Below are 23,014 nucleotides of genomic sequence, written 5' to 3'. Positions count from 1 at the left end.
AATAAATTTTAGAAAAAATCACAATTTTACAGCCTATCACAAGCATTGCTATAACTTCTAAATAACATGTCTGATTTTGTTCAAAATAAGTGGATACGCAGTTCATATCATGCAGATGTTGTATCTACATACAAAAAGGTGGCATGAAAAGTTTAAAAAATGTCTAATTACCGTACCTTCTTTTTGGAATAAAATTCCATGATGACTCGGGTGAGCATTCACTTATATTAGTATCATTATGTACGTCACACGTGATTTCCTGCTGTGCGTAATCATCACCACTAACACTTCATTATCACTCGGATTATTCTCATCAATACTTTCACCTCATATGCGTTCGAGAGCTGCATTAGATAAATACAGACCCTGTGAGGACGCCACCATTTTGTTTACAACGATCAATGTTGATCAATTTCTTCTTACACCAACACAATGCCGCATTACATTAGAAGATACTGCCCTGCATAGAATGATGCCCTGTGCTGCGAGCCATGCTAAAAGTTCACATTGACAACCAACAGTTGGCATGCAGATGTTCATCTAAAACATCGCTAGCCTAGTCCGTACAGGAAAACGTCTAACCGCTCCTGGCTTATGTTTTGTAGGTCCGTCACGTACACGTTGAACTGGCTTGAGTGGTTAATGGGTATGCCATTTCCATCTTTTGGATTCTCACTGTGATTGCTTCCTATGCTAAGGCATTGCTCTGTATCATCTCACCAAGGTAATTGAGGTTCTTTTCTTCCTTTCTGTTCAAGAATTTTGAAACTGACAAAATATTTTTCATAAATTTCATTTTCTCAAATGAAATCTGCAGACCAGTCCTCATGCAGACTTTTCTAAGGATGCTCATTTGTCTCGTTGCTGATTCAACGTTGCGTGCCAGGATTGCCAAATCATCTGCAAAGGCAGATGTACATTAATCAGTCATCATTGTTTTGCATTTAAGACTATTGCCCAGGTGGCCGATTTTGTATCAGTTGTTTACCTAGTCTTTTCTGACATGATTTCAGAGAACTTGGAAAAATTTATCAAACCTTTCCCTTGATTAAATTATTCTATTCCATTCCTATAAATGACCGGGCGAGTTGGCCGTGCGCGTAGAGGCGCGCGGCTGTGAGCTTGCATCCGGGAGATAGTAGGTTCGAATCCCACTATCGGCAGCCCTGAAGATGGTTTTCCGTGGTTTCCCATTTTCACACCAGGCAAATGCTGGGGCTGTACCTTAATTAAGGCCACGGCCGCTTCCTTCCAACTCCTAGGCCTTTCCTATCCCATCGTCGCCATAAGACCTATCTGTGTCGGTGCGATGTAAAGCACCTAGCAAACAAAAAAAACATTCCTATAAATGAACATTTTCCCCAATTTGTCCTATTTAATTCCAACTTTATCTTCATACTATGATCTTTCCTACCTTTAAAAGCTCCACTCAAGCTTGTTCATCTACTAATGCCATTGTAATTGTAGAAAGGAAGACCAGTGGGGAAGTCCTCAACTTGTTAAAAAAGAGAAAAGAGCTTCTGATTACATTAAGGAACAGAAGCTCAGGTACATCAGGCACATCATGAGAGGTGAACGAAATGAATTTCACCCACTCATCATTGAGGGGAAAATTGAAGGACAACGATCTATGGGGAGACGGATAAATTCCTTGGTCGCCAAGCAAGTGGCTGTGCAGCTTGGGTCATCTAGCTATCAGCTTGCATAGCGGGTTCGAGCCCCACGTTGGCGGCCCTGAAGATGGTTTTCCGTATTTCCCATTTTCACACGTAACAAATGCTGGGGCTGTACCTTAGTTAAGGTCACGGTCGCTTCCTTCCCACTCCTAGCATTTTCCTGTCCCGTCGTCGCTGTAAGACGTATTTGTGTCGGTGTGACATAAAGCAAATTGTAAGAAAAAATCTTGCGCCATTGGTCTGGACAAACTTCTATTGAAACCTTTCAAGCCGCTGTTTTGCAAGTAACCATAATCGATTGGATCACCAACCTCCGTAGGAATATGGAGTCCTAAAGAGAATGCCATTTCTCCACTGACAGCTCAGAATATCCTGCTTAGTCGAACAACTCGTCTCCTTACTCCCAAGTCTTTTATTCTTGTACAAAGTCGTACATTGTGAATTTATTTTTTGTTGTATTTTCTTATTAAGAACCCATTAGTACCTATTACTTCATTATACAGTTCTTTAAAAGAATTCTGTTGTGTAGAAGTTATAAAAAGTTATTAAAAATCAACTACGGTACATTGTTTTAAACAAATTCTAGTTCTGTATCGTTATAATAGGCCTTAGCCATATGTGAGTGGGAGTATGATTAGCTTAGTGGTTGGCTATCCACCCAGATCGCTGAGGTTCAAAACCTGATGGCTCGTTGGATGGAATTACGTCGTGAAAAATTGCAATGGCAACAGAGGAAAGGCATTGGACCTACAGTTCATAGCCAAAACCTGCCCTGAGCTCTGTGGTGCTATTGATCCTAGAAATAACTGAGATAAGCTGGAAGGATTTATATGACAATATGCTGTGCCTAAATTGCCTCTTGTTCATCTTTTTTTTTAAATTTACAATTGATTGTTTTAAATGTAATAAGGTAATTTTGTACACATCCTTTGCTGAGTGGTAGCTCACAACCTTCTGTCTAAAAGGGCCCCAGGTTCGATTCCCAGCTGGGCTCTCGGATTTTAGTCATGGGTAGTTAATTCCTGTGGTTCAGAGAGTGACTGTTTGTACTGTCTTTACACTTATCTGCATCTCACATACAACATGTATTATGTTCCTCCATAACAATTACATGCAGTATCTCGCACAACAGCAGATGCTGCTCACACTCCATGTAGGGTCTGTCTAAGAAAGGCTACACTTAGGCTACGTACATTATTATAAATAGCCTGGCTCTATGGCTGAGTGGTAAGTGTCTTGGGCTTCAGGCCTTGGGGCCCCAGATTCAGTTTCTGGCTAAGTCATAGGAATTTAATCAAAAACAATTAATTCCCTTGGCTCAGACATTGGGTGTTTATCCTGTCTGTAACATTCCTCCATTTCACATAACACCATCCTCCGCTACAATAAACATCCAGTTTCACATACACAACAACATTAAATTAGCAGCAGCAACAGCAGCAGTAGTAGTAGTAGTAGTAGTTGTTGTAAATAGTCGTTTGTCATGAAAAGACGAATCAATAATGGAATAACTAACAAATTAGTGCTCAATGATGTTGTAGCTTGTTTGATGGCAATGTGATGGCTCGAAATGTGAAATGAGGAACAATGATGGTTACTTAATAAATATCACACCAGATACATTCACTCCTTGATTGAAAAATCGCTTTATTGTCACTGAGTCTATGTATTCCTTAACAACACACAGCTCCTGCTCAGTTTGCTTAATGACTACACAATTACACACAATTATAAACAACACTGCAGCACTCTAAGAAAAATACATTGAAGCAATTCACAGTTGATTCTGACAAGTAGAGATATCAAAAAGTCATCACGCTGATTATTCACTTCACCATCACAAGGCAAGACCAACTAACTACCCGTCCTCTCGGCTGTCAGCTCGATATATATACAGTATATATACATTTACCGTTCGACAGCTAGTCTATAAATCTCTTAACTTTTGGAAATGTTTTTACAGTGCTCTGAAAAGAACTCACCCAAACATATGAGGAACAATCTATTGACAGGCCTCTCGATTGGAGTACTCCAGTGTAGATTAAACTCGAATATTAGACTGAAATATAAAAATCCGTGATGAAGAAATTACATCATTCCTAAAGTTTCCACACGTATCTGGATAATAAAACAACATGGTAAGCTTCCAGAAACCTTCATATGCAACAGAAGGATAGTGGATTATACCCAATATACAAATATTACAGAGTTCTCTACAGTTTCTGACTGAACAGATTTTGAGGTTATACAAATTTATAATATATTACATAGTGTCCACATTCTGGAAAGTCAGGGAAAGTCAGGGAAATAGAGAAAAAATCTTGGAAGTAAGGGAAATCTTCCCCAATGATGGATTTGAGGGGATATTTTTAGGCTCTAGTCTGCTGTAACCCAGGCTATTGTAGCATTTCTTTTTTTCAGGTATTTTTTGACAAGTGCACAACAATTCTACAATTTTTGTTGTGCCATTCTGTCATTTCTTTCAACCATTTTTATGTTATTCTTTTTTATTTCAGTTCTAGGATGCTTTCTTGAAACTCATGACAATGGCTAACAAACAGTGTACATTTAATAAACTCTGGCTGGACAGTAAAGTGTTTCCCGAACTTAGTGGTTGGTTAGACTTTTTGGTAAATGATGCAACTTCAGCATATTTTAAAGTGTGTTGTAAATCGTTTAAACTTAGTAATATGGGTAAACAAGCAATCTCTTCTCTTGCTAAAGGACCTACTCATATAAAATACATGAAAGCTAAGTCTTCCTCTTTCTTTGCAAGGAATACCTCTACTCCATCTCCACTTGAAGATATACAGCCAAGAGTTAGCACAACATCCACAGGTAGACAGGAATTAGCAGTGCCAGGAACATGTCAGACAAGTTTAAAGACTTTCAATGTGAATGAAGATGTTACATCGGTTGAAGCAATCCAGGTTGTCACTGGAAAGATGTCTCTCAACTCTTGTGATGAAACCTTTGCAGCATTCAAAACAGTGGTCCCAGCCAGTAAAATTGCTCAAAACATTGCTGTGGGCAAGACTAAGGCTTCATATGTTTGCAAAATGACTTAAAACAGTGCTCTGACTACGTTGTTTGTTTTGATGAATCGTTAATCAAATTTTGTCCAAAGAGGACAAATGGACTTGTGTGTAAGGTTTTGGGAAGTAAATCTTCAAAATGTTGCAACGAGGTATTGGAATAGTATATTTTTAGGCAGGGTAACTGTGTATCACTTATTAGATGGGTTTATACATGGAATCTCCTTACCTTTAGGAAATACAATAGAACCTCGATTATAGGTTCCTGGAAACTATGTTTTCCTGTATTATTCACTCAAATTATGTGATCCCGCGAGCATCCTAATTAAATCACGTTGTAAAAATCCCGCATTATCCGTTCCTCGAAGAAACGATTTCCCTGATCAACCGTTCTTAAATGTCAGTCCCATCAATAACGCTAAATCCTCGATCGCGCGTTTTTCAAGAAACTGTACCGGTATCTCTCGAAAGGACGCTACGGCATACTTATGGATCTTGGTGTTAACGTCCCATCATTGCAGTAATTTGAGGAAGTACTGGAAAAGCAATCGGCGGTGAACTTGCATAATGGACCATCTTAGCATCGCATTCGGGTGGTATTGTTTAGAGAATTCTCGGAAATCATAAAGCAGAGAGTGTCCACAACAATTGGAAAGAGACAGTGCGCATTTCGACAGCTCTACTTGAAGATGGAACGAGTTTCGTCAGAAGTTCATACTTGCAAAACGTCTACATTATTGTCCAGGTTTACATGTTTACTTTGTTACTTTTTTCAAGTGTGTCGCCAAACAGGTTTTCGGCACTTCCCTCAGGGCACTGTATAGTCACTGGTCTTTCAAGCAGGAAATGAAACTGCTTCTTCTTAAGTACCTAACATACATTTTGTGTTATAATATTATCGTCCTAATATACAGTAAGACTGGGAATTTCACGTTTTTGTTTAAAATGTTATAAAACCGCAGTCGTTTTATTTGCGCACGTTACATTAAAAAACTTTGCGTCATTTCGCACTCGTACCAACTTGTACAGCTAATGCGCTTTCCAGCTGAGCTCAAGGTCGCGAATAACCGTAATTTCGGAAGTGTTAATGATATTTTTCTCTTTCCAATTTGATTGTGATTAGTGACAGGCAGAATTGAATATAATGCATTCAAGAACTTGAGGATCGATACTTACATTCAGAACCGTATTCTCGAGTTCAACATAACCTTTGAAAGTCGATGTTGGCCTAATTTACGTGGTACAAGATTCCCATCAATTGACTACGAACAGTATACCGGTGACCAAATTACAATGGAAGATTTAAAAAAGGGGTTTCGCCATCATGTTGGGCGCTTTTGTATCTAATGTGCTTTATTTTATTAGATTAGAGAATTAAAAACTACTTGAGGTCGATTGTTGTTTGGCTTGACGTTACAGGTATTAGAGTTTTTGAAGAGTTTGGCTGATCAAAGTTGTTGAACTTAAAAGAAGTTTTCAGAGGAAACTGACGAAGTTTCCCCAGTAAAACTGAATGTAAAGTTTCGAGATTTTTAAGTCACGTACCAGTAATTAATGTTTGAAGCTGGCCTCTTGGTCTAACTTGCCTGCCTCTCACTCGGAGAGCCTGGATTCGATTCTGGGCCAGGCCAGGCACTTTTACCTGGATATGAGGGCTGGGTCCAGGTTCAGTCATTCTACGATTACCTTTAATTGAGGAGTTATTAAATGGTGAGATGGCGCTCCCGGTCTAGAGAGCCAGGAATAACAGCCGAGAGGATTCGTCACACTGACCATGCGTCACCTCGTAATCTACAGGCCTTCGGACCAAGCAGCAGTTGTTTGGTAGGCGGAAGGTCCATTGGGGCTCTAGTTTGGTTTGATTTAGGGTTGTTTGTAAGATTATAAGTATACATATTTCACTTTTTTTATGTTTAACCAAATTGTTGATGGTTCATACGTTCCCAGATTTTCCGTTTTCCCGTGTTGTACGTTTTTTATTCATGGTCCTTCAAAAACGGAGAATTGAGGTTCCACTGTATTTTGCAAGTCTCAGTGGATGGGCCAAATGTTAATCTAAGTTTTATTAAAAAACTTGAAAATCATTTGCAAGTGTTAAACCCTGAGGGCATATCTCTTCTTGATATAGGCATATGCAGTTTGCATGGAATGGAGCCATAACACTGGGATCTCCAAAATAGACTGGGGCCTTTTTTACTTTTTCAAATCTTTGTACTATCCTTTTAAAGATAGCTCTGCTCGACGTGCTAAATATACTGACATAATAACAAGCACTGCACTGCAATAAGATGGTTGGAAAATGGATGCTGTGTTGATCGAGCTCTTAAAATATTATGATCACATTGACAAATTTGTGAAAGAATACACTGGAAAAAAAAAAAAAAAAAGGAAAAAACCCTCAATACCTTAGAGAAACTGTGAAGGAAAATATAATGATGAGATTTGTTAAGTCTGAAAAGATAGCTGAAGGAAGTACTTCCTAGAAGTTAAAATATTTAGACTTACGAGATAGTGCCAATCCGCTTTCAGTAGAAAAAGTGGATATTGGTTATGCTGCCAAGAGTTTACTCAAACAAGTTAAATGTTCTGAAAAGGAAAAAGTTACTCACCATGTTAGAAAAACTCAGAGAGAAAAGTCCTCTGAAATCACATTTAGCAAGGGGTCTCACTGCCCTAGACTCTAAAATGATATTGCTCAAACCCAGTTTGGCAATGGAAAGGTTTGATGCCATTCTTGAAAACTTGCACAGCCGTACAAGAATATGTAATAAAAGTACTGAAAAAGCCAAATGACAGTTCTATCTGCTAACCGAGGAAGCTCAGATCAATGCAGGGAATCAACAAACAAATTGATGACTTCATTTTTAAAAGAATGGATGACTTGGGATTGGATGAATTTTACTGCTATCTTTTAGGAGAAGGTGATAAATATGAAAAATCTCTGGCCTGTAATGAAACTTTGTTTCATTTCATCCCATGGTAATGCATTTGTTGAGACAGGCTTTTCTGCTAATAAATATTTACGAATCAAAAATTTTTTAGAAGAACTCCTTGTGGCCCAGTGAATAATTTTTGATAGTGTGAAACATGTTGGTGGTTTGAGGAATGTTACTCTCAGTAGAAGTATGCTGACCTCGATCCGAGTTTCAAGAAGAAGGTATCAGTCATACCTGGAAAAAGAAAAGCAATGAGAAAAGGAAAAGAAGAAAATGGAGAAAAAGAAAATTGAATTACAATTGAAAGATTTGGAGGAAAAACAGAAAAAGTGTAAAATTGAAAGAGAAAAACAGGATGCTGAAATTGGAAGGAAGAAAATAGTTCTAGGAAACATGAAACGTAAACTGTAATCTTTAGTGATCTTTTCGATAAGTGCAAACTTTTCTTTTTTATTCCTGTCTTTCCTGACTGATTTGTCTTCAAATTTGAAAACTGTTTTGAATATAGACCTAGACTAATTGGAATTCATTATATTAACCTACATTAGAAACACAAGTTAATTGCTTTTGATCTCAAGCATGCTTTAAATCTACATGAAATGGTATTAGATTGCTGTGGTAAAATCATTTTTCATATTTGAATTACTCTGTTAATAAGTTAGTTGTATTTTGTTTCTTGGAAATGATAAGATAAAGGTATATGTTACCTTTAATCAATTTGTTTATGTATAAAGTGCCATCAGTGTAATAGTTTCTTCATAAATAATTGGAAAAAATAGGAAGTGGAGAAAGAATTAGGCCAGCTATGCGAATGGTGGAGGCTGGAATTTCCTTTTTTGTTCCTTGTAAAACATGCTGTTCGGCGAATTAACTTATCACTCAGTTTTCATGAGTCAGTGAAGTTTTGCTTAGTAGGTCAGGAAAAGTCAGGGAAACTTGAGAGAACATGTCTGTGGACACTATGTATATATATTAACAGGGAAATCATAAATCAGTCAACAGATTTTGAGGTTATACGAATTTACGGTACATATTTGCAGGGAAATCATATGTTCATTGAACTTAGCACATAATAAAAGATAATTTAAATATATTTTAAAGATATTAATTGAAGGTTTTACAAGGGTTAGGTTGGGTGTAAGATAGCGTACATATGACATAAGTCACTGATAAAACCCTAATTAAAATAGGGTTTCAGTGTATGCGACCCTGACTAGGATTACTTGATTCGAGAACTGGAAGAGATCCAAAGGAAAGCAGCATGATTTGTTCTAGTTGATTTCCGACAAAAGGGTAGTGTTACAAAAATGTTGACAACTTTGGGCCGGGAAGACTTGGGAGTAAGGAGACAAGCTGCTGAACTTAAGTGGTATATTCTGAGCTATCAGTGGGAAAGATGGTGTGGAATGACACTAGTAGGCAAATAAGCTTGAGTGGCATTTTCAAAGGTAGGACAGATTATAACATGAAGATTAAGTTAGAATTCAAGAGGACAAACTGGGGCAAGTATTCATTTATAGGAAGAGGAATTAGGGAGAGATGTGCGATAAATTTCCAACTTTTTTGAAATCATTTAAGGAAAGACAAGGTAAACACCTGATAGGGAATCTGCCACTTAGGTGACAACCCTTAATGGAGATTATTGGTAAGTGGTAAAATTGGCTCCTAAAATCTAATAGAAGGATGATTTATTTGTACTTTATTATGACAGTCAACATCTTTGTTTGTCGCTGTACCAGTTTTCTTGCAATTTTCATGTAGATATTTGAATTTCAGTGAAAATTTCTATGCTCCAATCAAGATAGTGAAAGTGACATATGTGACTTGGCAGAATTCTTTAGATATACCAGTAGCTATATTGAGCATGAAACAGAATAGTCACATTTAATTAAAAAATGACAGTATTATAGGCAAGAATTACCCTACATTTTATGCTTTCAAATAATTTATATTTGAATTTTTCTAAAAGCTTATATAAATGTACAGTACTTGTTAATCTTACAAAACTTTTTTCAAGAGGAGTGAAAAAGTAGCCCAATTTTGCTTTACTTTTGGGATATTGAAAAAAGCTTTTAATATCCAGTCCCATCAAACAGAACAGCTTTTTTACTATAGCGTACAGAATGCTCAGGAATAGTGTACATTCCTGCAGATTTACCCTAAATCCAGATTCCTAATATTTATTTTTCCTAACAATCCAATCTAAATTTGATTATGCTAAAAACATTTTTCCACCGAGCTCGATAGCTGCAGTCGCTTAAGTGCAGCCAGTATCCAGTAATCGGGAGATAGTGGGTTCGAGCCCCACTGTCGGCAGCCCTGAAGATGTTCCGTGGTTTCTCATTTTCACACCAGGCAAATGCTGGCACTATACCTTAATTAAGGCCACGGTCGCTTCCTTCCCATTCCTAGGCCTTTCCTATCCCATCGTTGCCATAAGACATATCTGTGTCAGTGCGACGTCAATCAAAATAGCAAAAAACATTTTTCCTAAATATTAATTCCTAATAACTTTTCTTTCTGATGTGGTTTCTTATTGCATTACTACAGTATGAGGATGTTAATAACTTACATCCTTCTCTTATTGCATTACTCTAGAAATGATGTATAAAAACACATTTTCAAAATTCTCATATATTTAGTGTCTAAACTGAGCTAAATGGAAGAAGGAGTGCAGGTCATAACTTCAGTCTAAGGAGGACAGCTATTGCTTATTCATATACTATGTTGCACGTACATAAAAGAGAAGGTATATTGGGAATATCAGAAGGAGAAGACCAAGAAATACACTGCCCGCACAAAAACATCTCGAGAAGTGGGCCAAGATACTGTATTACAGGGTCTTAACGAGTCCCCACATTCAGATACTCCTCTAACAGTAAATTGGAGGCTGAAAATGTGAAAAACAGGCTAAAACAAGTAGCAAAAGATCGACCAAAATTGCTACTTTCACAGATACTTAGAACTCGGCCACATAGTCTTCCCGCATGGAGTGCTTAGTTACTTGCCTGACCATGAAAATAGTAAACAGTCTTTGAAGAGTTAGATGACATGGTCTCATGCAGAATCTTATCTTTAGCAAGCTTAGAGGAAATCTCTGATAGATATTAACGTTCACCAAACTGGTGGCATGTTTCGTTTGTTTGATTCCCGACAGAAAGATTGTGATAGGAGAAGAGTGATGATCTTTGGCACCAAAAGGAACCTCCAGCTCCTGAGGTACACGTCTGTTTGATCCTTAAGCGGAACTTTCAACATGAGCCCAAATCTGTCCGCACTGTTATTCACATTCATTGTAGTTGCGAGAAAATCTGGATGGCAGCCAGAAGACAATGACATGGAAGTGCTGATCACCTTCATTTTTACTTTGCTTTCTTCAGGAAGAGCCGGTGTTGTACACGGTAGCCCTAAGAGTAGTCATTAACAGTGCTCATCATCACCAAATACCAATAACTCTCCCAAGCAGAATAATGTCTGCAAGGAGGTACTTCCAACTGTGCCCATTGGCTGCTGACTTTATCATCTAGCTTAATCTCTGTACTAGAAGATTCAGGCCGAAGAGCTCCAAGATTCATACAGCAATGGTGAAAACAGCGAGTAACATGTTAGTTGCCTTAGCATTTGTGCCACTGGATTATGTTCATGAAATCTTGGTAAAGACATGTGAGATGATGTGCAGGAATAAATACTAGGAATTTTCTATTAGTTTCATTGTACTTACACCAATGATGCTGGAGTAAGAGGCTGTAGACAAGTCGTCATTCCGCACTATTATTGACTGTTCAGCTGTGGAACCAGTACGAGGTGACACTTTTAGCTGTGGAACCAGTACAAGGTGACACTCCAAAACTCGGATAGAACTAACAACTGGCTTAACAATGTTCAGGCCCTTGTAGGTAAAAATCATCTGAACCTTTATGCTGCTTTAGTCAAACTTCAGAAAAAGCAGGGCAATACTGGTTCTGTACAACCAGACTTTAGATTTGGAATGATTAAAATGTACTGCAAATACACTCTTGCCGATTCATCAGGACTGCAACCCTCAGAAGCATGGAAGATTAAAAACTCGACATCCATCATGGGAACTAGGAAAAAGGCTTGTTGAATCACAGTACAACATGAATAATGCCTGGAGGGGAGAGTAGGCTGCTTCAAATGCTGACCAGCTAGGGTTGATATCTGACCCTTGTGGGAAACTTGCTGGGTTCAAATTGCCAAGAAGAATCTGGGCTTCATTGAACAGAGAGCAGACTGGTCTTGGAAGATGCAACTTCTGGCTCCACAAGCGAGGAAAAATTTCCAGCCCTCATTGCGATTGCAGTGACGTGGCTCAGATAGTCCACCATGTTGCGATGATGTACCCACTTTGGAGCTTCCAGGGAGGATACCACGAACTTCATGCAGCAAGTGAAGAGGCAGTGAACTGGCTAAATTCTCTGGACATTAAACTATAAGTTATATTTCCATCCATTGATCCTTTGTCCAATTGTTGTTCTATCTGCTTTAAGTGTATATAGTACTGTATATATACATATATATATATATATATAGTTCCTTTGTACCCTCTATATGCCATACAAAATAAATGAAATTAGACTTGGAAAGGCTGTTCAAGCAAGACCTAAGAGGAAGTGGCTGAGTGTAAAATAGGTTTTCCTCCATCGCTAAAGCTGAAGCCAAGAGGTTTGACTATGAGCGAACAATATCTCATAATATCAGCAAATAGTAATTCCAACAATTTTGAGAGCATTCTATATTGCTGAATAAATGTTCTTGAATTGAAAAATGATTGTAAGGAATAATGAACTTATAGAAACTTAGGAAAAATAATAGGGAATCGATAGTGTACATAGGGCAACATTATTCAAGAAAATCCCTTATATAGTCACAGAGATATTTAATGTTTTCTGAAATTGTATTTCCTATTGCATGAAACCCCTTCAGCAAGGGAGATTTTGTAGCCATATGACAATACATCATTACAAATTTCATTGTGATCCGTATTGACAGTTATCAGTTACAAAAAAACTTTGTTAATTAAAATCTAACCCCATGGCGCTACAGCCCTGAAGGCGACCAAGCGACCGTTGCTCAGCCCGAAGGCCTGCAGATTATGAGGTGTCGTTTGTTAATTAAGGCCAACCTAAAAACAAGTATTGTTTAGGTTGACCTTCAGAAACAAAGTTGTTTGTAACTAATACAAGGTACTTCTATTACCAGATCCTGCTTTATTGATATTTGAAAAATTGAAGGCTAATTTTGTATGTATTTTTTGGATATACAATTTTTATAATTAATTTGTGCTTTGATATTTTGCTTTGCTTTTCTTTTCAGATGAATCTGTAATTAGGAAGTCGATACAAGACTTTTTCAAGAAGTGCGAAATAGTTACCAGTGAAGCTGATGTTCGTAAACTTATATGAGTTCCAGTTCCGAAGTTCCAGTCATGTACATAGATCACGATTCTTCTCATTGCACATATGTTTGTGTATTTTACCAGTGTATGGCGAACACGGTTTTATGTTCTCTTGAACGCTGTATTCAACTTACGTCCTATGTATTGATTTAAAGCCAGACCTTGTGTCAGGAATTTGGTATTATTAATGACAGTTTCTTTCACCAACCCTCATACGTTTTAAAGTCAAGAACCATAAGAGGCCTTGGAAGCCAAAATTGAATGGTTCATATATAAACTACCTTCTTCGATCCTAGTCCTAAAAACTTTGTAGTTACAAATGCTACGTCACTTATCACAATAATATTATATATCAGACCGTATGAACTAAGTCCATATAAAATATGGTTTGGTGACATTTTATGTTATTGAAATGTGGACACAGGGACTGATGACCTCGATGTTTGACCCCTTAAAAACAACAATCGTCATAAATGTGGATTTAGGAGGGCTGTTCAAAAAATAACTTAGCTTACCTGCAGCCTAGTTTGTTTTGTCTCTTTCAAAGTACTCCCCTCCTTTATTAATATTGTGCTCATGACACCATTTCCACATATGGAAGCAGTCCTGTTAGGCAGTATGGAGGATTGTGCATAGTTCTACCTGCAATTTCAGTTTGATCTCTACAGTTGACTGAAATCATTGTTCTTCCAGGGTGAATTTTGGTGTGGGGAATAGAAAACATGTGCTGGGTTAGGTCAGTTGAGTGGGTGTTGGATGGGGAAACACAGTTTTCTTCATGTTCTTAAAAATTTCATGAAACCAAAGTGTTGCACGAGCTGACACATTGCTGAGGTGGGTGTTTCGAGAGTTATTTCTCCCCAAATCTGTTCTTTTTCTCCTGATGTTTTCTCTCAAACAAGATGATACCAGTAATTCACCGTTTGACCCTCAGGTGGGAATTCATGTTCATGTCAAAAAATAGAAGGTAGGCTGTGTCGTCTAAATGGCTGCAGGTGTTATGACATAACATCTGTCAACTACAAAAGAAATGAAACTATACTTATAATATGATCAGGAAGGTAACAAGACAGTAGGCTTTACATGATTAGTGCCCTTCAGAGTTCTTGGGTTAGATGTTTGATTTATAAAGAAGGTAATGTAGATAAAATTAAATGTGCTCAGTATTATACATCTTTCTTGTGTGTTTGATTCTGTTGTGCCTTAGTGGCCCCCTCTCACAGTGTTGAGTGCGATGATGATGCATTGACTTTGTGGGATTGACTTGCCAGTGCAACAGTACTAAATTTATCATTAAATAACTTTTGATTGAATGGAGATATCTTTCAGTTCTTTCACCATTGTGTTCACCTTGCCAAGCTCTCTTCATAGTGTTTAACTTGATTGGTGACTATTGAATGGTTACCGATAGAGAAACTGCAAAATAAATTTTGGCAAATCAAATTTTCAGTGTTCAGGTCACTTATTCACAAACTGTGCTTGTATTTGCTATAATGTCACTTTTATTTGTTAGCCGGTTTATTTCCAGACAAAATGAGATTAGAATCATTTAAATTGGTCAGTGTGTTCTCTCACTACAGCGCTCCAAAAAGTACTGAATGCATGTAATCAAGCGATCAAAGTACAAGGCCTCTGCAGGGGGAGGTTGCATCACCACACTAAATTTATTGTTGTGACATTTATCTGAGCCCTTGAATAATGTTACATTATCAGAAAATTGATTGTATTGCTTATAGTTTGCCAGAATCAGCCTATGGTAACTGGGCTGATTTTCATAACATGAACTTTCCCATAAATGTTTTTCCCAATTTGAAGCAGAAGCAAATGTTGATAAGTTGATTGTAATATCCAAACATCTTGACAGTCGTTGCACATCCTCTATACACTTACAGCTAGTTATTTAGGAAAGATACCATAATACAGTGCCACTTACCAGAAACCACTAAGACATTTGTGCAGTATTTTCAGAGTTTGGTTGTTTTTTGAACAGGCCTCGTATACCTGTGTTATGTAGTAAGGGTAAGATGTCTCTTATCACTGTCAGATGTTGTCTTTTTAATGCTTTTCCTAGCATGTGTCTACTTTGTAATTCCTTTCATTCATGGGAGTGTTACAGAGCAGGATCTCCTGAACTTAGGAACTCTTATCTGCTTATGGAAAGTTAATTTTATCAGGTGCCAACCCATACAATAAATAAAATATTTGGCACCCAAAACCATAAATGCTGTATATAACTGCAAGATATAAATGAACTGAAAATGAAATATTAAAGTATTAGAATGTTAAAATACATTGTTGTTATTTATATTTGCATAATGTTTAACATAAAATTAGTACTTATGGATTTTGTGATGAAGAGTTTCACCCTACTGCTCTATCTTTTCTCCTTACTCCTGTCAGCACTCCGATGTGTGTCGTATGATCATAGGAACATGTATTTCTCTCTTAGTACTCTCAAGGACAAAGATAATATTTAGACTTTTCTACATTGTGTAAATGTGACTCTGGCACAACTAAGCAGAGGGGATCATCCTTTGGAAGTTACACATAAACAGTAGAATGGGGACGATGGGATCAGAACTGCTGTATATATTTTCCATATATGTATACTGAATTGACACGAGTGTTTATTTCTTATTAATAAATGTGTATTGCCAATTGACCAGAAAGCATAATTCTGTGAAAAGGAAAAACATGTATTTTATGTTAAATCTTACTTTTATTACTTGATGAATGAACACATGATAGTGATAGCTACCAAAATAAATTTTTCACTCAAATGAAGTTCTCTTCAAAAACAGATATAATCTTCTGCTTTCGATTAGCAACTGATGGTGATCACTACCAAAATAAATGTTCTTATTGTAAGGAATTATTTTCCAAAAATGAAAAAATTGATGTACTGTATATAAGAAAAATAGAGTTAAAATTTTAGGCAAAATAATAGAAGTATGGCCACACTCCAAGCTAATGATGCCATCCTCAGCCAGGGTGTATGCTTGCTGAGGCAGGGATAGAAGCGATGGAAAGTCCATATTAAATGACCAGAATTCCCAATACTGCAGAGAGGTGCGCAAGTTTTCACTCAGTTATATAGAACTGCTGTACTGAGCGAATAAAACGTCCCTTCACAGTTTGTAAAAAATGTTGTTTTTTCACCTACTGAATCTCGCTATCACAACTGATATGTGTATATGCAAATACTGGCTTAAATGGCATATTTCGTGCCAATTTAAATTGTGTATCCAATATGAAGCAAAAGTGTGGGAGCTATCGCTGACAATCAAATACTTACATTCTTAAGATAAACTCATCATAGGCTTTACCATCGTATAACTATAATAGGGACTAATCGATATAAAAATGTATTATATACTAACAGGAGAGAGATATCTCTGCATTGATTCATCAGTATTCACCTGATGCGCAGCACTAACTAGCATTAAGCATAGTTTTTCAACATCATTCATAATTGATAATTAGCTGATCAACGCTGCTGAGTACTGGTATATAAACATGTGAAAAAGCAGAATGAAGTACAATTCCTTGTTATTATAATGCATATTTTTTACTATCTTAATGCTTTAACTACGACAAACGTTTCTTTTATAGGTTAATATAAATGTGTCTGGAACGCCCTGTTCATGGCGGTTAGCTGAAGGAAATAGCAGAGGGGCAAAGATGTTGGTCATGGTTCAACATAATGAATACTTTAATCTTTTAAGGAGTAATTCGGGTAATCTGGGCAAGATCAGTCCAGTCAGTAACGATACTGATGTTGCAAAGTATCATCAGAATGAACATTCCCTGGAACATAGTACTAATATGTTTGAAACTGCCACACTGGTAGGGGACTCACTTTATATTGGTGACCTAGATTCCACTCTGGAGGAAAGTACCTTTGATGGAAACCAGAATGATCATGCTGTTCAGCTTTGTGAAATGAACAAAGTCAGTGATTCTCCAAGTTTATATCCAGAGCATAGAACTGAATCTTCCGGAGCATTATATAACCCTGATCCATTAGGGGTTTCACAGTCATCAGGGAATATACTAACTTCCTTGATATGTGACTTGGATCATCCACAGACATCAGGGGATACACGAACAGCAGAAAACATACAAACATCACACATCAGCAAAGAGCCTGCTTCAAGCCGTGTATGGATAGATTTAGGGCTGATAAAATCAGGCAAACCACAGCAGCAAAAGCTGTTTGACAAAAGTGTTTCTGAGAGAAAGGTTAAACAGCAGCAGACTATTCGAGAAAAGCATGTTTTGAAATCACCCTGTGGAAATAGTTGTCAAAAAAAGTGTAGTGAGATATTTAGTCATATTCAAAGGGAGAAAATAAATGAAGAGTTATGGAACCTTAGCAAAACTGAGAAAGATGTTTACTTTTTAAGCCACACTGTTTGTCAGCCTGTTAAATGGAGATGAAGTAGAGGAGATTCTCACAGAAATATTTCCTTTTATTACTTTCTGAAAAATGATGATAGCAAGAGAGCTTCGGTATGCAAGTTTTTTTTTTAAATACCCTAGGTTTTTCTAAAAGTAATCATACTTTTGTACTGACCATTTGTAGGGAAGCTTAAGATATTTCTTCAGTCTCCTCTGTGTCTACAGCAAAAACTAAAAGAATCAAAAGTACTTAGAACAAAGTTGACTGTGATCTCCTGAGGGCACATGTTGAATCATTCAATCCTGCTGTTTCACATTACCATAGGGAACATGCTCCAAATAGGTGATACCTTCCTAGCGATACCACAGCAGCGTCCATGCACAAGCATTTTGTGCAGAACGTAGGAGGTACATGTTCTTACAACCTCTATTGGTCAGTTTTAAGGGAAGTGAATATTTCCCTTACAAAACTTGGAAATGAAGAGTGTGAAAAATCTGAAATTTTTAGTCAGCACAATCCAAAACACACAGTTAATCATCTGCAAATTGGATACGGCATTTGCAGCGAGTGGGAATTGCACATTAGTAGAGCAAGTGAAGCTAGAAGAAAATATAAAGAGCATTCTGATAAGGAATTCACAAATGACCACCTTCATTTTTCTCCAGACCTGCAGAAAGTGATTATGCTTCCACGAATGGATGAATTTAAGGTCTCAGTATTCATAAAACAAGTTATAGCATTTAATGAATCATTTACTCCTCTAGGACCTTTAACTGAAAACCAGAAGCCTTTTGCAGTACTTTGGCATTAGGGTATATCAGGGTGTAAACAACAGGACATAGTCAGTGCTTACGATTCTTTCTTTTTGCATCGTAGAGATGCTTAGCATGTTACCTTGTGGGTAGACAACTCTTCATCTCAAAACAAAAACTGGTGTATACTTACATTTTTTATTTTTATGGTTAATTCATTGGAAATCACATCTAAGCAAATTGATCTGTATTACTGTGAGCCAGGACACAAGTTCATATCGGCTGACTCTTTCCATGTCTCCCTGAAACGTAAGGGGAAGGTTTACAATTTTAAAGACTTTGAAGACTGTGAAGGCATCAAATAGTGAGAAAGTGATGGCTATCACGGACTTTTATGATTGGACACACGAATGTTCAACGTACAAACTCAACAAGCAAGAGGGACGTCGTCCAGCCCTCGTGAGATATTTCGTCAGTACAAGCTCAAAGGGGTAGCTTGTCGCTGTACTATAGAATGAGCTACAACGAAAATAAACCTGTAAGGAAACTGGACTTCCTGAACAGTAAGGCAACGCGTAAGGGCATCCCAGGAACGAAGTACTTGTCATGGAATTCCAGCAGCTAGAAAACGGACGTTATACAAAACTCGTACCTCTCATGCCCGAAAATAGAAGACCATTTTGGCTTAATATTCCGACATCTGAAGCATTAGATTTGTGTGAAATTTATGATTAATAATGAACATGACAAACACTATGAAGAGTTCAAATTTTAACGTCATGAATATCCAGATGTTTGGGCAATGCAGCTTGTCATAACACCTTAGTTTTTACATCAACTATTCAAATATGTTTTTGCGTACAAAGTGCTTTAATTTATAAATTTTGTTAGCAGTTTATGGTATGTGTTCTGGCCAAGACATATTACTGTCTACCTATTTATTCTATCTCAAATAGTTTTATTCAATAAAATATATAGCATCAGCTATGAGCCTAGTATGTGCACTTACTATGCAAATCCTCCTATAAATATGTTGAGAACAATGGGTACACCAAGCTCGATATCTGCAGTCGCTTAAGTGCGGCCAGTATCCAGTATTCGGGATATAGTGGGTTCGAATCGCACTATCGGCAGCCATGAAGATGGTTTTCCGTGGTTTCCCATTTTCACACCAGCCAATCTTTTCTGCTAGGCTGTACCTCAATTAAGGCCACGGCCGCTTCCTTCCCACTCCTAGCCCTTTCCTGTCCCATTGCCACCATAAGACCTATCTGTGTCGGTGCGACGTAAAGCAACTAGTTAACAATGGGTATAGGAAGCCAAAAAGCCATAACTCCACTTTTACTGATTTAATGCCAAAATATGTCATTAATTGACACACACACAAAAAATTATACCCACAGATATATCAAATATTTATATATTATGTGTAAACATTAACTAAAACATTGTTGCATGGACACAAGCTTATTTTTGCAATTTCTCGAAAACTAAAACTGTACGGCGTAGTCGATGCCACCACTCCAAAATTTGGTGGTCATACAATTTGTTCAATCTGAATTGGATTATCATTATCTACTGCAAATATGAATCCCCATCTTGGAACACATGCTATAATCTTTTCTGCTAGGATGGTCAAGGCATGAGAGCAAGTCAATCCTTGTCAATCATATGGCACCATAAACAGCCAGTTCAACATCAAAGAGTAATACTTGTATGTATCAACCATCATAGTGGAAATGATTAATGTATCCATCATTGAAAGCAGGAGAGATTTAGGTTAGTGTTCCTAGGACATTCTCATTTTCAGCTCCATCATCAAATAAAACTACTGAAGGTGTCAACTCAAAAACTAGCTAGATGTCATTTGTAAGTCTGCCAGAAACACTGATATATACTCACAGTAAAAAAAAAATTAGGGGAACATGTTTTTGAATGTATGCCATGCTCCACAAAACAATACCTCACACCCAGGTATATTACCAACTAAACCTTTACTCTTTACCGTTGAAGTATACAAAGGAACATCGATGGATTAGCGTTCATTTTCAGAACACAAACAGAAATGTCCAAATCGGGGCGAAAACAAAGTGAGAACAGTCCTCCAGGATGGATTTTTATCACAGTTGGAGAGCTTCAGTATAGTGTGTGTCCTCCATGAGCATTTATCACAGCTTGGCACCTACGTGGCTTGCTCCGTATAGGTCTACGGAGGTCACGTTGCAGTATGAGGTCCCATTCTTCATTGAGAGCCTGTTTGAGGTTTTGGAGAGTCTATGGTGGAACAGGACGTCCACGAACATTTTTGACAAGCCTATACCACGTGCTCGATGGGATTAAGGTCGGAACTCACTGCTGGCCATTCCGTCTCTTGAATGTCCAGTTCTCGCAAGACAGCTCTGGTAATGCACGCTACATGAGCGCTAGCATTGTTGTGCATGAGTACAAATTCAGGGAAACACCGTATGCAATATCCAACACATGCGGTAAGATTACCACAGACGACGACAAGATCTGTACGGCCATCAATATTGATGCCACCCCACACCATCACAGAACAGAACCTTGTCCGAATCGGTCGCCTTCCTGGACAACATTTGGCATGTACTGCTTACCACGGCGTCTCCATACACGTTGACGTCCATCATGCTGTGTCAGGGGAAATCTGGACTCGTCTGTGAACAACACAGGTCTCCATTGGCGAAGTTGCCAGTTGACGTGGGTACGGGCAAACAGAAGGCGAGCTGTGCGATGTTGCTGCGTTAAACGGGGCACTTGAGCAGGACGTCTGGGTTATAAGGACATTTCTCTTAACCTGTTCCTTGCTGTCTGGTCAGACACCGTGACTCCAGTGACCTGCCTGAGGTCTTGTTGCAGTTCTCTGGCAGTTGCTGAACGACGCCGCAACGTACAGATGGTCAGGTATCGGTCATCCTGTGGGGTTGTCATGCGTCCACGACTTTGTCCAACCCTCCTTGTGAACTAGCCTGTCTCACTGTAAGCGATTCCACAAGCATTGAATAACTGATGGAGAGATATTGAGAACCACAGCAACATGACGAAAAGTCCATCCTTCCTGGATCAAAGTGACGGCCCTTGTGACTTAAACCTCGTTAAAATGTCCTCGTGGGATGGTTTACATACAACGTGCTCAAATGACTGCAGTAGTGTGTGTACCTCAGAACAACACACGGATGCACCGCTATTCATTTTGTTTTGAGGGGTCACCTGACAGTTTAATGCATGGCTACGCCTACAGATGCAGTATAACTTCAATTTGACATACACTGAATAGCTAAGGTCCCAAGGTATGCTGTACGACCATTGGAACCCCATCTACCAAATTAACGTTCACATACCAGACGCTACAAAACTTGTTCCCCTAAATTTTTTTAAAACTATGTATCTACATCATATTACACAAGAGTGTACAGTACATTGTCTTCTGAAAAAGTTGTACGAGGAGTAATGGAATGGGAAGGCTCTGATAGAGGAAAATTTAATGATCATTCCTGCTCGTCCAGTTATCGGTTAAGAAGCTTTATAACATCTACTTTAAATCTTCATTTTGTTCCATCCGAAAGCTTGTCTACATCTTCCACGAAACTTTTGAAAAAAAAAAAAAAAAGCCTGTGTTGAATTTTCTTCTGACTCTAGTCCTTTGGTCCTTGACTTTAAAAACTTGATTGTTGGGTCTGCTACCTTATCAGTGGTTGTGACAGTCCAGAGTGTACAAGTGGAGGCACGAGAGTTGGAGTATCTTCAACATTGAATGTCTTCTATTGCAAAATATGCTTCCTCTTGTTGTTGTTGTTGTCACCTATTCTCACTCTGTTGAGACACATCAGGTTGTGCTGCTTCCTGTTTTTCTGTGTACCGCTTCAAAGGCAATCAACAACTCTATTGCATTTATCAAATACCATTTTACTTTTCTTGAGCATTGAAAACTAATGGGTTATTCTTTCCGTCCTGTAACTGACAATTGTAAGAGTTTCTTAGACTCCTCCATTTCAATTTGTACTCTATAACTGAAAATAATACATGTAAATAATAATAAAAAATATACATGTAATGCATACTAATATTATACCTGGTGGTTCACCCATCCCTTGTGATCTAATTTAATGCAACCTGCCACGTTTATTACAATTCTGAAATATATTGGACCCTCTCCCTAAACCGGGATAATATAACAAGATATGTGGTTATGGGCTAGAAAACAGTAGGAATCATGAGCACCATTATTAATTCATTACGAGTACCCCGAATGAACCTGTGAAACTAGCACAGATACAAAGAACCCGTGCCTTACAACATGAGATGCACACACAGACCAGGAACAGGTACTGTATTGGCTGGGAACTGTCCGCTGGACGTTAAGCCTCACAAGAGCTCACTTAGCAGGGGTTATGTTGGAGATATGAAAGGGAAACTTGCTTGTGGGTTAGGAGATTCAAATCCCACACAAGTACTTTCTTTCTTTTTGTTTTTTTTTTACAGCCAGTTGCCTGGGATGTGACAAGGATGCATACTAATAGTTTCCACAGACTGATTTGGTGATCTGGCCCAGAGAAGGCCCATTGGTATGGTGGCATATGGTATGGAGCTGGGTTGGAAGAGGCTAGGAGATGTATGACAGGATTTCAGTTACTTACATCGTTTAAGGAGCACCTGCTTGAATTGACGACCTCCATGGTTGATACAGACCTGCGCACAATGTTGTTAGGACTCTCTGGCATGTTGCAACACCTCTGGCATAACGTATTGGCATGCTTTGGTAATGAGCTCTCCAAGGTG

The 23,014-nt window shown here is 38.1% G+C and overlaps 1 protein-coding gene across 1 annotated transcript in view; it reads left to right on the top strand.

Annotated features, from left to right (window-relative positions):
- LOC136866475 (ATP-dependent DNA helicase Q5) overlaps nt 1–16,127 on the top strand; it is a 273,167-nt gene extending 257,040 nt beyond the window's left edge. The window contains exon 13 of the mRNA XM_067143466.2: nt 12,982–16,127. Within this exon, the coding sequence (XP_066999567.2) occupies nt 12,982–13,070 (89 nt within the window). The 3' untranslated portion in view covers nt 13,071–16,127. The remainder of the gene's footprint in view (nt 1–12,981) is intronic.
- Nucleotides 16,128–23,014: the final 6,887 nt, after the last annotated feature.

The sequence above is a fragment of the Anabrus simplex genome, chromosome 3 (assembly GCF_040414725.1).
Source record: "Anabrus simplex isolate iqAnaSimp1 chromosome 3, ASM4041472v1, whole genome shotgun sequence".
In the NCBI taxonomy this organism is placed as follows: Eukaryota; Metazoa; Arthropoda; class Insecta; order Orthoptera; family Tettigoniidae; genus Anabrus; species Anabrus simplex.
This window is presented reverse-complemented; position numbering and strand designations above follow the sequence as displayed.